At 41.9% G+C, this 12,144-nt stretch overlaps 1 protein-coding gene across 2 annotated transcripts in view; it reads right to left on the bottom strand.

The window, feature by feature from the left end:
• LOC115167860 (RNA-binding motif, single-stranded-interacting protein 2) overlaps positions 1-10,884 on the bottom strand; it is a 40,901-nt gene extending 30,017 nt beyond the window's left edge. Inside the window, exon 1 of one of the 2 annotated variants that reach the window (XM_029722553.1) lies at positions 10,764-10,884. In XM_029722553.1, the coding sequence (XP_029578413.1) occupies positions 10,764-10,835 (72 nt within the window). In that variant the 5' untranslated portion in view covers positions 10,836-10,884. Of the gene's footprint in view, positions 1-1,590; positions 1,687-10,763 lie in introns of those variants that run through there. The other variant, XM_029722555.1, reaches the window with a different exon arrangement.
• Positions 10,885-12,144: the final 1,260 nt, after the last annotated feature.

Genomic DNA, 12,144 nt, shown 5'->3' with positions numbered 1-12,144 from the left:
TTTGCTGTCTGTCTCTGTCTGCCTAATGCCTGCCTATCTGCTCCAGGTGTTCTGTTCTACCAAACAGTACAGAAGGGCTACCATGAAAAAGAGATTGATATCTAAGTGGGATTCACCTGGTTGGATAAAGAACAAACACAGTGCAGGATTAATAGCAATGGTATAAATAAATGGATTTGTGGAATTTCCATGATGTATAGGTGCATACACTAGCTGTAACTAGTTACACCCCAAATATACATAAAGCTAATGTGCTGCAATGTGTGCAGTTCATCTTTCATTTGTTTCTGAACATGCTTATGAATCACAAATCTTGTGTCATTACCATTCGGTAGATACCGGTAGGTTGGTTTTGCAGCATTGTGTGAACAATGTGTGCTCTTATATGCACTCTTGATCACTGCACTGAGTTTGACCCACACTGGCATCTGATGGTTGTCCTTCCTGTCCCCCTACTGTAAACACAGCCTCCAACATGTTTGTTCACACTGCTCCTTACAGACAGCAGCATTAGAATGTGGAGTTAAATCATTTCTTTGCATTCCCACACCATAAACAAATGTTTGTTAGTTACCCTCAGAATTGGGGGTAAGACAGAGGGGGTTTCTTTTCTACAGCCGTTTTCACGTTCTCCACATTCCTAAAAGCCTCATTAGTACCGGAACAGACTAAAGAATGTGTCTCTCAAGACAATGAAGGTTTAAAGGAAAACTCCACCCAAGAACTCTTTTGGTATTTGTTTCATTAGTCCATTGTTGATATAGTCCCCAAATGTTTTGCATGTCAGCAATCAAGATTTCAACATATGTAACTTTCAAATACAGACATATGATGCTGCGTTTCGCCTCACATGATACAGAACGCATCATACTGGCTGTATTTCGAAAGTTATACATCTTCAAAACTTGATTGCTGACACTCAAAATATTTTGCAGTTTTTTTTGGCTCCCGAGTGGCACAGCGGTCTAAGGCACTGCATCTCAGTGCTAGAGGCATCACTACAGACCCTGGTTCGATTCCAGACTGTATCACAACCAGCCATGATTGTGAGTCCCATAGGGCGGCTCACAATTGGCCCAGGGTTAGGATTTGGCCGGGATAGGCCTTCATTGTAAATAAGAATTTGTTCGTAACTGACTTGCCTAGTTAAATAAAATTGTTACGAATCCCTTTGGCCCTGCAGTCTAGGGGGGGGGGGGGGGGGGAATGGAAACGAGACCCGTAACATAATTCATGCAAATTATAACAGTGAAAAGGAACAGTGAGAACAAAAACCACAGACAACTTAAATCTACCGTCAAACACTATAGGTTTATTTGGTAAAAACACTGTAAAGGGGGGTGGGAAGAGGGGCTGAGCTGGACCCAAGGAAAGAAAAAATAAATATCCAAAAACACCCCTAAGCTAGACTAGCCTGCTTTAAGAACAGCTAGCTAACCAAAAATACAGTGGGTGGTCCGCCCAGTTCTAACTAGGGTATTTAGACAAAGTTTACCTACGGGTAGTGTATTTCCCATGGGCGACTTGTCTTGGTACCCCCTTTTCCCACCAACAAACAAACAGTCATGAAGCACAACGATACATACTCACATAATTCCGGACAAATGTGACATGTAGCAACAAAAACCAAATGAGCGCGAGGGACACAGATTGAAACACTGAGAGATCGAGCTCCAGAGAAAACAACTGACTGGGTTTTTAAACCAAGGGAAAGGGGATGTAATTGGGTAAGAGAAAAGGAGCAGGTGTCTTCTGATTGCCGACTGATTGGCGACACCTGTGAATAGGGGAGAAGGAAAGAAAATACACACAGGATGCCTGTATCCGTAACACTCCCACCCTATAAGGATTGCTACCAAAGTATTTACAAAGTATTTACAATGAAGACCAACAAGATCAACAAACAAAGGCAACCTTACGAAACATACAAAAATCATCAGTTTTACACACGAGACAAAGCATCTGCTAATTCATTATCAGAACCCTTTTTGTGGCGGTTCTCCAAATTATAATTCTGCACAATAAGCGCCCAACGCATAAGGCGCTGGTTCTGGTTGTACATCCGGTGGAGAAACACTAAGGGGTTATGGTCATTATATACTATCACTGGTAGGGCACCGGAACCAATATATACTTCAAAGTACTGCAGAGCTAACAACAAAGCTAGAGCTTCTTGTTTGATGATTGCATAGTTCGCCTGACATTTGTTAAATCTTCGTGAAAAATAACAAACAGGACGATCCACTCCACTCTTGTCCTGCTGCAGTAGAACAGCACCAGCACCTCTGGCACTAGCATCTACCTCAAGTTTAAACGGTCGTTCAATATCCGGAGCAGCAAGTACAGGGGTATTACATAAGAGTGCTTTAGTAGTATCAAAAGCTACCTGACAATCAGGGGACCACTCAAACGTTCTAGCCGGACTGAGCAAATCGGTCAATGGAGCAATTACCGCAGAGAAGTTTACAGAAATTACGGTAGTAGCCAACCATCCCTAAAAAGCGGCGTAGCTCTCGTCTGGTGGTAGGTGCAGGAAATGCAGTTATAACCAAGACCTTGGCATCAACAGGGCGCACCTGTCCATGGCTGACCTCTTTGCCGAGATAGGTAACAGTAGCCTTCCCAAACTTGCACTTTGCCAATTTCAGGGTTAGAGAAGCAGCTGCCAAACGCTCACATACTACCCTTAGAGAGTTAACATGATCTGACCACTCAGACGAATAAATCACTAGATCATCTAGGTAGGCACTAGAATTGGGAACGCCAGCTAATACGGAGTTAACCAGTCGTTGGAAAGTGGCTTGTGCATTCCGCATCCCAAAAGCCATGACAGAGTATTGTAGGAAGTTGTCTGGGGTCACAAAGGCATAAATCTCAGAAGCACGTGAGGTTAACGGAACCTGCCAATAACCTTTTAAGAGGTCCAACTTTGCTACATAAGTAGCAGCACCAACAGTGTCGATACAGTCATCCAGTCTGGGTAACGGGAATGAATCTGGCATTGTGACAGAATTTACCTTTCGATAATCCGTACATAACCTGGATGTACCATCAGGTTTAGGAACCAGAATGCAAGGAGAACTCCAAGGGCTTGAACTTAGCGTAGCCAGGTCATTCTCCAACAAATATCTCACTTCATCCCTCATTATCTTCCTCTTAGAAGTGTTGACACGATAAGGGTGTTGCTTGATAGGGGCAGCATTTCCAACATTAATGTCATGTTCCAACATGTTTGTGCGAGTAGGAACGTCATTAAAGAGATATGGAAAACTGTGTAGTAGCCTCACAATATCGTTGGCCTGTCCGTCCGTTAAATGAACCAGACCTGACTGGAGAGACAGCAGCATTTCTGAGTTGGGCAATCTCACACACTGCTGCTGAGTATTGCCAACTCTAATCCATCTCCATCAACATCATTAATATGACAGCCCACTATCATAGCAGTAGAAGCAGAGGAGACAGCAGTACCTTCCGCTGTTTTTTAACTATCTAACTGGGTGATGGGTCGGGTGTGGTATGCCTTCAACATGTTAATGTGGCGCACACGAGATTTGCGTTTTCTATCAGGAGTTTGAAGCACATAATCAGTTTCACTTCCTTTTTTTTCAATGAAATAAGGACCAGAGAAGCGAGCTGACAGTGAAGATCCTGGAACAGGCAATAACACCAGTACTTGGTCACCTGGCTGTAGTGGACGAGAAACAGCCAGTTTATCATAGTGTCTTTTCATACTCCTCTGTGAGGAAGACAGAGCTTCCTTAGCGAGAGCACAGGCTTGCTGTAGACGCTCACGAAAGCAACTAACGTAGTCCAACACATTCTCATCTCCCATACACAACTCTTGGGACAAAAACTGTTCTTTAAGGACTTTCATTGGTCCTCTCACTGTGTGACCAAACACTAGCTCAGCCAGGCTGAACCCTAGGGACTCCTGTACAGTTTCACGAGCAGCAAACAAAAGTAGAGGAACTCCCTCATCCCAATCTTTCTCAGATTCCAAACAAAATTTACGTAGCATAGACTTCAGTGTCTGATGCCATCGTTGAAGCGCACCCTGAGACTCTGGGTGATATGCGCTTGCCACACAGTGCGTAATTGACAAGGATTTTAACACCTGCTTGAAGAGCTTTGATAGGAAATTGGTACCTTGATCACTGTGTACCACCTTAGGTAACCCGAATGTCGTGAAGAATTTAATTAAGGCTTTACTCACTACCAGAGCTGTAATCCTTCGCAGAGGAATGGCTTCAGGGTATCTTGTTGCCATACACATAACCGTTAACAGAAACTGGTTACCCGATTTTGTCTTCGGTAACGGTCCAACACAATCAACCACCACCTGTTCGAATGGTTCACCTATGACAGGTATTGGACAAAGAGGAGCGGGAGGAATAACCTGATTTGGTTTTTCTGTTATCTGACATGTGTGGCATGTCCGGCAGAACTGAGCCACATCCTGTTTTAAACCTGGCCAAAAGAAATGTTGAAGGATCCGACCATAAGTCTTTGTGATTCCTAAATGACCGGACCACTGGTGATCATGAACAAGGGATAACACATTTTGTCGAAAGGCTGTAGGAATCACTATTTGGTAAACAGCATTCCAAACTCCGCCCGCGTCAACGTGGGATGTCCATTTACGCATGAGGAGATTACCATCAATGAAGTAAGCCATGTTCTTCTTCTTTACCTCTTCCAATGAGACAACACTAGAAAAACATTTAGCAAGCTTGTCAACCTTTTGGTTAGCAATCAGCTGCTCACGAGTGATTGCATCAGCAATAAGTTCAGTATTCTTTGATTCTTCCCTGGGCTGTTGGTCAGAGGTGATCAGCTTCTCAGAGGTAGCACACAACCCATCCTCTTGATCAAACTCTTTGAACAGAACGTCACCCACTTGTCGTGCCTGTGCACGAGTGACAGCACAAGCGGGGAACACGTGGATAACTCTGTGCCAACTCATTGGAGCGAGAGTGGTCACTGTTATCCAATACGGGTACTACCTTTCCTCCGGCAATATCGTTACCCATTATAAAGGTCACACCTTTTACTGGCAACATAGGACGTACCCCCACTCTGAGTATTCCACTGATTAACTCGTGTACATTCACAAAGTGCAATGGCACAAAACCCATTTCAATACCCTGAACTAACACACTGGAACCACAGTATGTATTGTCAGATAAGGGCAACACATCAGACAATATAAACGACTGCGCTGCACCAGTATCTCTAAGGATTTTAACCGGACGCTGAGATGCTTTGTCATTCGTTACGGACACAAACCCCTCTAATGAACGGTTCATATCTGCGGTCGGGGACTGAGACTTTCAAACTACATTTACCCTGAGGCACTTGTTTCGTTTCAGATCTCACAACCGTACGAATTAGCCCAACACCTGTTGACGGCGTCGCACGAATAGGCATCCCTTGTTTGCGTTTTAGCAGGAAGCAATCATTAATCGTATGTCCCACCTTATGACAATAGAAACAGGGACGCTCATTTTTCGGGCGTGCTTGATGTACTGCTGGCCAACTAGGGCTAAAAGTAGGCAATTCAGGGGCTCTACTCTCAGTATAAGCCGAAAACACGCTCTTGTGCATCAACACAAACTCGTCTGCTAACACAGACGCCTCTGACAGGGAGGATACTTTCTGTTCGTTTAGGTAAACTACAATGCGTTCAGGTACGCAATTTTTTAACTCTTCCAACAAGATTAACTTCCGGAGAGAGTTGAAATCAGTTACCGTGCTAGCAGCATGCCATTTATCAAACAGATTTCCCTTGTCTCTAGCAAATTCCATATATGTCTTACTAGAAGACTTTCTATGAGACCTAAATCTCTGTCGGTATGCCTCAGGAACAAGCTCATAGGCGCGAAGAACAGTAGCTTTGACCACTTCATAATTCAACCTGTCTTCAAGAGGTAGCGCTGACAAAACCTCTTGGGCTTTACCAGTTAATTTACACTGAAGTAATAGGCACCATACCTCTTCAGGCCATTTCAATGCTACGGCTATACATTCAAAAACACAAAAATAGGAGTCAACCTCTGATTCTCTGAACAAAGGTACCAAGGCAATCTGCCTACTAATGTCAAAAGTGTTGGAAGCTACAGCTGGTGAGGACGCCTCACTAACAGCAGGAACGAAGGCTAGCCTCGCTGTCTCTGCCTCCAGTTCCATCTGGCACATTTTGAACTCCATCTGCCGCTGGTCTCTTTCTGCCTCAATTTCACACATCTCCAACTGCTGCTGTTCTCTTTCTGACTCAATTTTACACATCTCCAACTGGAGATTCTCTCGCCTAATTTGGGCTCTCTCTTCCGCCTCCAGTTGGAACTGTATTGAACGGACATCCCTCCTGGCATCACCGGTTGACAGTGGGGAGAGTGGGTCAAAACGAGGCAATGTGGCTGGAGCTTTAGCCTCGCCCTCGTTCTCAGACACCGACGGGCTTACAGGAGCAGCAAAATCCCCTACATGGGTAGTAGGCTCAGGCAGCGGTAATACAAACACTTGTTCTTCCAAAAAAACATTTAACACCAGTTGTTTAACCTCCGCTTTAACTAAACTCTGCGGAATAGATACAGAATAATGGTCAGGCCAAGGTCAGTAAATCAACTCTACGATATTTGTCAAAAACCCCCCACGAAGGGTTATCCAAAAAGGATTTCAAATCAAAAGTAGCCATTTTGAACTACTACACAAGAGCCAACAAATAGCAAACACTAATACTACATCAGCTATGACGCTCAACACTGAACTAGACCACTACAACAATCTGCACGAGAGGCATGGGTGTCAGTAATGACAATATCCCGGATGAGCCCCCACTTATGTTACGAATCCCTTTGGCCCTGCACTCTAGGGGGGATGGAAACGAGACCCGTAACATAATTCATGCAAATTATAACAGTGAAAAGGAACAGTGAGAACAAAAACCACAGACAACTTAAATCTACCGTCAAACACTATAGGTTTATTTGGTAAACACACGGTAAAGGGGAGCGGGAAGAGGGGCTGAGCTGGACCCAAGGAAAGAAATAATAAATATCCAAAAACACCCCTGAGCTAGACTAGCCTGCTTTCAGAACAGCTAGCTAACCAAAAATACAGTGGGTGGTCCGCCCAGTTCTAACTAGGGTATTTAGACAAAGTTTACCTACGGGTAGTGTATTTCCCATGGGCGACTTGTCTTGGTACCCCCTTTTCCCACCATCAGAAATAAATACAATAAAAAATCAACAATGGACTAATGAAACAAATATCAAAATATCGTTTTTGGGTGGAGTTTTCCTTTAAATGTGACTGGCTGAGTAGTGGAAAAATCCTAGTCTTGTCTCATACTGTTTGTATGTGCTGTAGGCGACACTTCTACCATTGGCAAGCCAAACATCTTAGGCATCGAACATAGAGATGAGTTGGCTTATAGCACAAGCAGACTGGGTCCAGCACCAGGCTAGGAAAACCCTACTTTTAAAATCACATGGTTTACACTTTATTACCTAAATATACAATGCTCTATATATCGTTATAAGCACGTAGAGCCTTTAGAATTTATTGTAATACAGGGATATATATAATATCCCATCTGTTTGCAGTCTTTCCATTCTTTAACAGTACACAATAGGACATATTTAAGAGACATTTTAAGTGTGGGTGATAGCTCTGAGCTGTTCCCTCCTCTCTCATTGAACTATAGCACTGTAAGTATTAGCCCTGGAGGTTATTGGATGTACGTTTCCACAATGTACAGTATGTTACTGTACACAGCACGTGACAGAGTTTTGCTCCCACACCTCAGGCCACAGCTGGATTCTCCAAAATGTGTTCCTCGATTCCTCACATCCACCCTCCTTGCCTCCTTCTCAAATCGTCACAGGGAAGCAAGGAAAGCTTTGGAGGAGAAGATCCAAGGAGAAAAAAACCTTGATCTCCTACTGAAATGATCCCAGTTCTATTTATACTCAGTTCTCAATAAACACATTTTCAAAATCTGTCAACAAACACATCACACATTGCATGACAGTCCATTTCTGTGAAAATAAATACATTTTATCTGGCTAAATAAGCAAAGGCCTACCTGCTTGGCACAAGAGATTTTCAAAGGCATGGTAGAAAAGATCATGTTTCTGAAAGTACAAGCTTTCTGTATTTGCTGCCTGGTAATGGATTCTGCCACAGTGTGCAGAAAAGGTTTTGGGGGGAAAACACAGCGATGACACTCCTCTGATGCTTCTACTTCAACCTGCAACCTCACCAACTCTTCAACAATATAGAGACGGCAGGTGGGTCTTCATTCTTCCTCTCCACTCTCTGAGTCAATCCAACTCTACACTCAAAAGTACAAAAAACCTGAACCGTTTTTGTTTTAGATATGCAGAAAAGACATTGAAGAAAGAGAAAATGAAGACAGAGCAATCGGAAGAACAAGACAAACACATAGGGTTTGAGATAAGTGGCTCACTTTACTCTATACAGAGGAAAGGTCTGGTGGCTCCCTTGTCCACGGGAACTGAACCCCTAACAACCAAAGAAATCAAGGTATGTGAGAGGGAAAAAGAAGAAAATGGGGGAGGGAAGAGAGGAGGGGAAGGGAGGGGTGTGTAATCGAAAGCAGAAGAAAGAAAGAAAGCAAAAAAAATCTTAATCCCTCTCTTTCCTCCACCCTTTTTTCCTTGTATAAAAACACACAGAGCAGAGCTTACCACTTGACCTTGGGTTTACATGTTTCCCCTCAGAGTGACTTTTGAGCTCTCACAATGAGCAAAAAAAAAGGCATGAGTTTGCAAAAGCAGAGTAGCAGACACCCCTTCTATCCATGACATGAGCACATTGTTTGAAGACAGAGTAGTGCACTGTATAGAGAATAGGGTGCCATTTGGGACGCATGCAGAATTCCAGGAATTCCAGGCCATTAATCTGAGCAATCTGAATTCCTGCAAACCATGACGAAGGGAAAGGAATAACACAACCCTGGGAGGTGGGAGTTAGGGTTATGTTTCAGGAAAGTTAAACACCACCAATGCGTAGTTCACCAATGTTGCACCAAGTCAACACCAAGATTTACAATGCAGAATATTAAAATATGCCATTGACAAAAGAAACATGCAATTTTTTCCCCATCCATAATGTGAAAGCATCAGGATCAAACTAGGAAAAAGTTAATTAAAATGAACAATTTTACAATTAGGCTACATTTGAAAAAAATATATGCTTTATCGTTTCTTAATTTCAATTCCCGTAATATCTCACCCAATCCAACACTCCATATTCAACTTCATCGTTATATTTTTTCTGTTTTCTGGATGTTCATTTTAAAATAAGAAAATCTTATCAACTACCAATAAATATAATTTATCATTACAAACTGTTAAGTTGTTACAAATATGTTAAATAATAATCAGCATATTGAATTGAACAATTTCAATAGGCTACAGTATGTCCAGCAGTGCATATTCATATTTCCATATCTATAAATCACTGTTTTATACTGGCCAATGTTACCAGCCATCAGATCATATAGGAGTTCACAGCCTGGTCTCATAGACTAGACGTAACATAGTAAATGTGAATCCGGGACATGCAAATTAGTATGCTGTATTATGTTTGGTATGGTTACGCACATTGAGGTGGATGGATAGGCGTATAACGCAAACATCTAGGAACCCAAAGGTTGTGAGTACGAATCTCAACACAGACAACTTTAGCGTTTCAACTAGTTAGTAACTTTTCAACTACTTACTACTTTTTAGCTACTTTGCAACTACTTAGTATGTTAGCAAATCCACGAACATCTAGGAACCCAAAGGTTGCGAGTTCGAATTTCATCACAGACAACGTTAGCATTTTAGCTAATTAGCAACTTTTCAACTACTTACTACTTTTTAGCTACTTTGCAACTACTTAGCATGTTAGCTAACCCTACCCCTAACCTTAACCCTTTAACCTAACTCCTAAACTTAACCCTAACGCCTAACCCCTAGTCAGCTAACATTAGCCAGCTAGCCACCTTGCTAACCTATCATAAGTTTTGCAAATTCATAACATAACATACAAAATTATTTATGGACAGCCACAAATGAATACATATCATACGAAACATAATATATCATACGAATTACAGGTGAATACATTCAGTTTCCTTTCCCTTTAATTTGGGTGTCTCGAATATACATAAAGAATAATACGAAATACTCTGAGACCAGGTTGGATTTCAAGGGGTGGTGTAAATCTTTACACTAAATAAACTTATTTGGTTAACTTACATTACGGACTATTCAAAGAGAGATCTTACTCTAATCACGATGAAAAATGTATTTGACACATCCAACAATTGGTCGTTAAGTTTACAATTAGACATTGGTATAAACCCGAGAACGAGCGCAAAAATTATCTTGGCTATTCACCGCGCAAGTTTAATCTGTACATTGACTTTCTCTGTGCCAATGACCAGAGCGAGGAAGAGCACTAACGTTCACCCCGACGCGTAGCCTACAATAAATGCATGCATTATACCGGTATTCTATTCTATTATCTATTCCCAATCTTGTTTGGGGGATAGACAAGAGTTAAAAGCTATTTTAAATCGACAAAATAGCCTATAGTTATTTTGTAGCATAAATGGTCCACTTTCAAGGACACTGCAGCTTAATAGCCAGGCAACCTAACTGCCACAAACGATCCAGGAGGAATGAGACCGGCATATAGTCTACACATAGCACATTATTCAGACGGAGTAAAATACAGCATCGCTTTACCTTTTTACTAGTTCTGTTAGTATAGCCGTTGTATGGGTTGAATCCTGTCCTCGGCGGCACAGAGAGCAGCATTTTTTCAGCAGCAGCACTATGTCTGGAGCGAAGAGCACAGCCAAGGCAGGCAGTCAGCTGACGTCAGACAGGGAAATTCAGTTCAGAATCTGACTGGGGTTGTGATTTGACTAGCGCTCTCTCAGCTCCCAGCCACTGGTAATGTGTAGCTTTCTATGTGACTTTGCGTTAAAAAAAAGCGCGCTTTTCTGTGCTCCTCTTTCCATGTAGGCTTTTTGGTAAACCTGGAAACCACCAGACAATGAACATGCATGGCTTTGAACATGTTACTATTCCGTATGAAAGTCTGGACACACATTTAACTTGTATTGGCATTTTATAAAGGCTTTTTGTAGCTTGTATAGTCTTCAATAACATTATCAATTATAAATACACATCATTAATCATATCTAACATTGGGACTAATAGACTAATGTAATAATATTGATCATGGCCCAACCTGATGATATTTTGGCATTACACTATCACCATCAGTATAAAGCATGGCAGTGGGTCATGAATGATCTCAAAACCTTGTCACTATCAGGACACTGATGTCCTGGGATGGCTCATATTATCATGCAATGGCACAAGTGTTTTTATAATCAACTGCAAGTTGCTTGGCAACACAGTCCCTCAACCCTCTGCCTTGACTCCTTGTGTATCTACCCTGATTAGCCCTCAAGTGTGCACAACGTGTGCATGCAAAAGCTTACCCTCAGCCACATAGTAGTGTGCATGTGCATAGAATAGAATATAATAAAATAGAATAACTTTATTGTTCCCAGAGGGAACTTTGGTTGTGGCATTCATATTAGATAATAAACACATAACAGCATAATTCATTAAGTCACATGACAGATACAACTACCAGTGTTCTTTCTGATAGAGAAATACACAGAACAGCCCCAAATGACAGTTTAAAACCTCCTTTAAATGCCAGTTTAGGCTAGTCAACACACAGAAATAAGCTCTCATCTACTTGATACACAGTATATAAGGCACTTGGGGTTTCACCCAGATGTCATCATAGTGGGATCATTTGTTTCCGTTTTGAGCCAGGACCATGTGACTAAAGTGACTGAAACCAAATTATGAAATGTTATTATTGGCTGGGTGCAAGTGGCCTGCATTTAAATCAAAGTTATCCTTTTCAGAGTATATTGTTTCATTTTCATGGGGACAGGCAGGCTGTCGCAGTTGTAAGTAGGCTACAATGTATGTAGCCTACCGCTATTGTTATTACCATAGACAAAATAACAATGATCCATATCTATGGCTATTACAATACATTGTACCATATAATTACGATATAGCCAGTTATATCCCT

The sequence above is a fragment of the Salmo trutta genome, chromosome 30, assembly GCF_901001165.1.
Source record: "Salmo trutta chromosome 30, fSalTru1.1, whole genome shotgun sequence".
Classification (NCBI taxonomy): Eukaryota; Metazoa; Chordata; class Actinopteri; order Salmoniformes; family Salmonidae; genus Salmo; species Salmo trutta.
The sequence above is the reverse complement of the archived record's forward strand: the minus strand, read 5'-3'. Positions and strand labels throughout refer to the sequence as shown.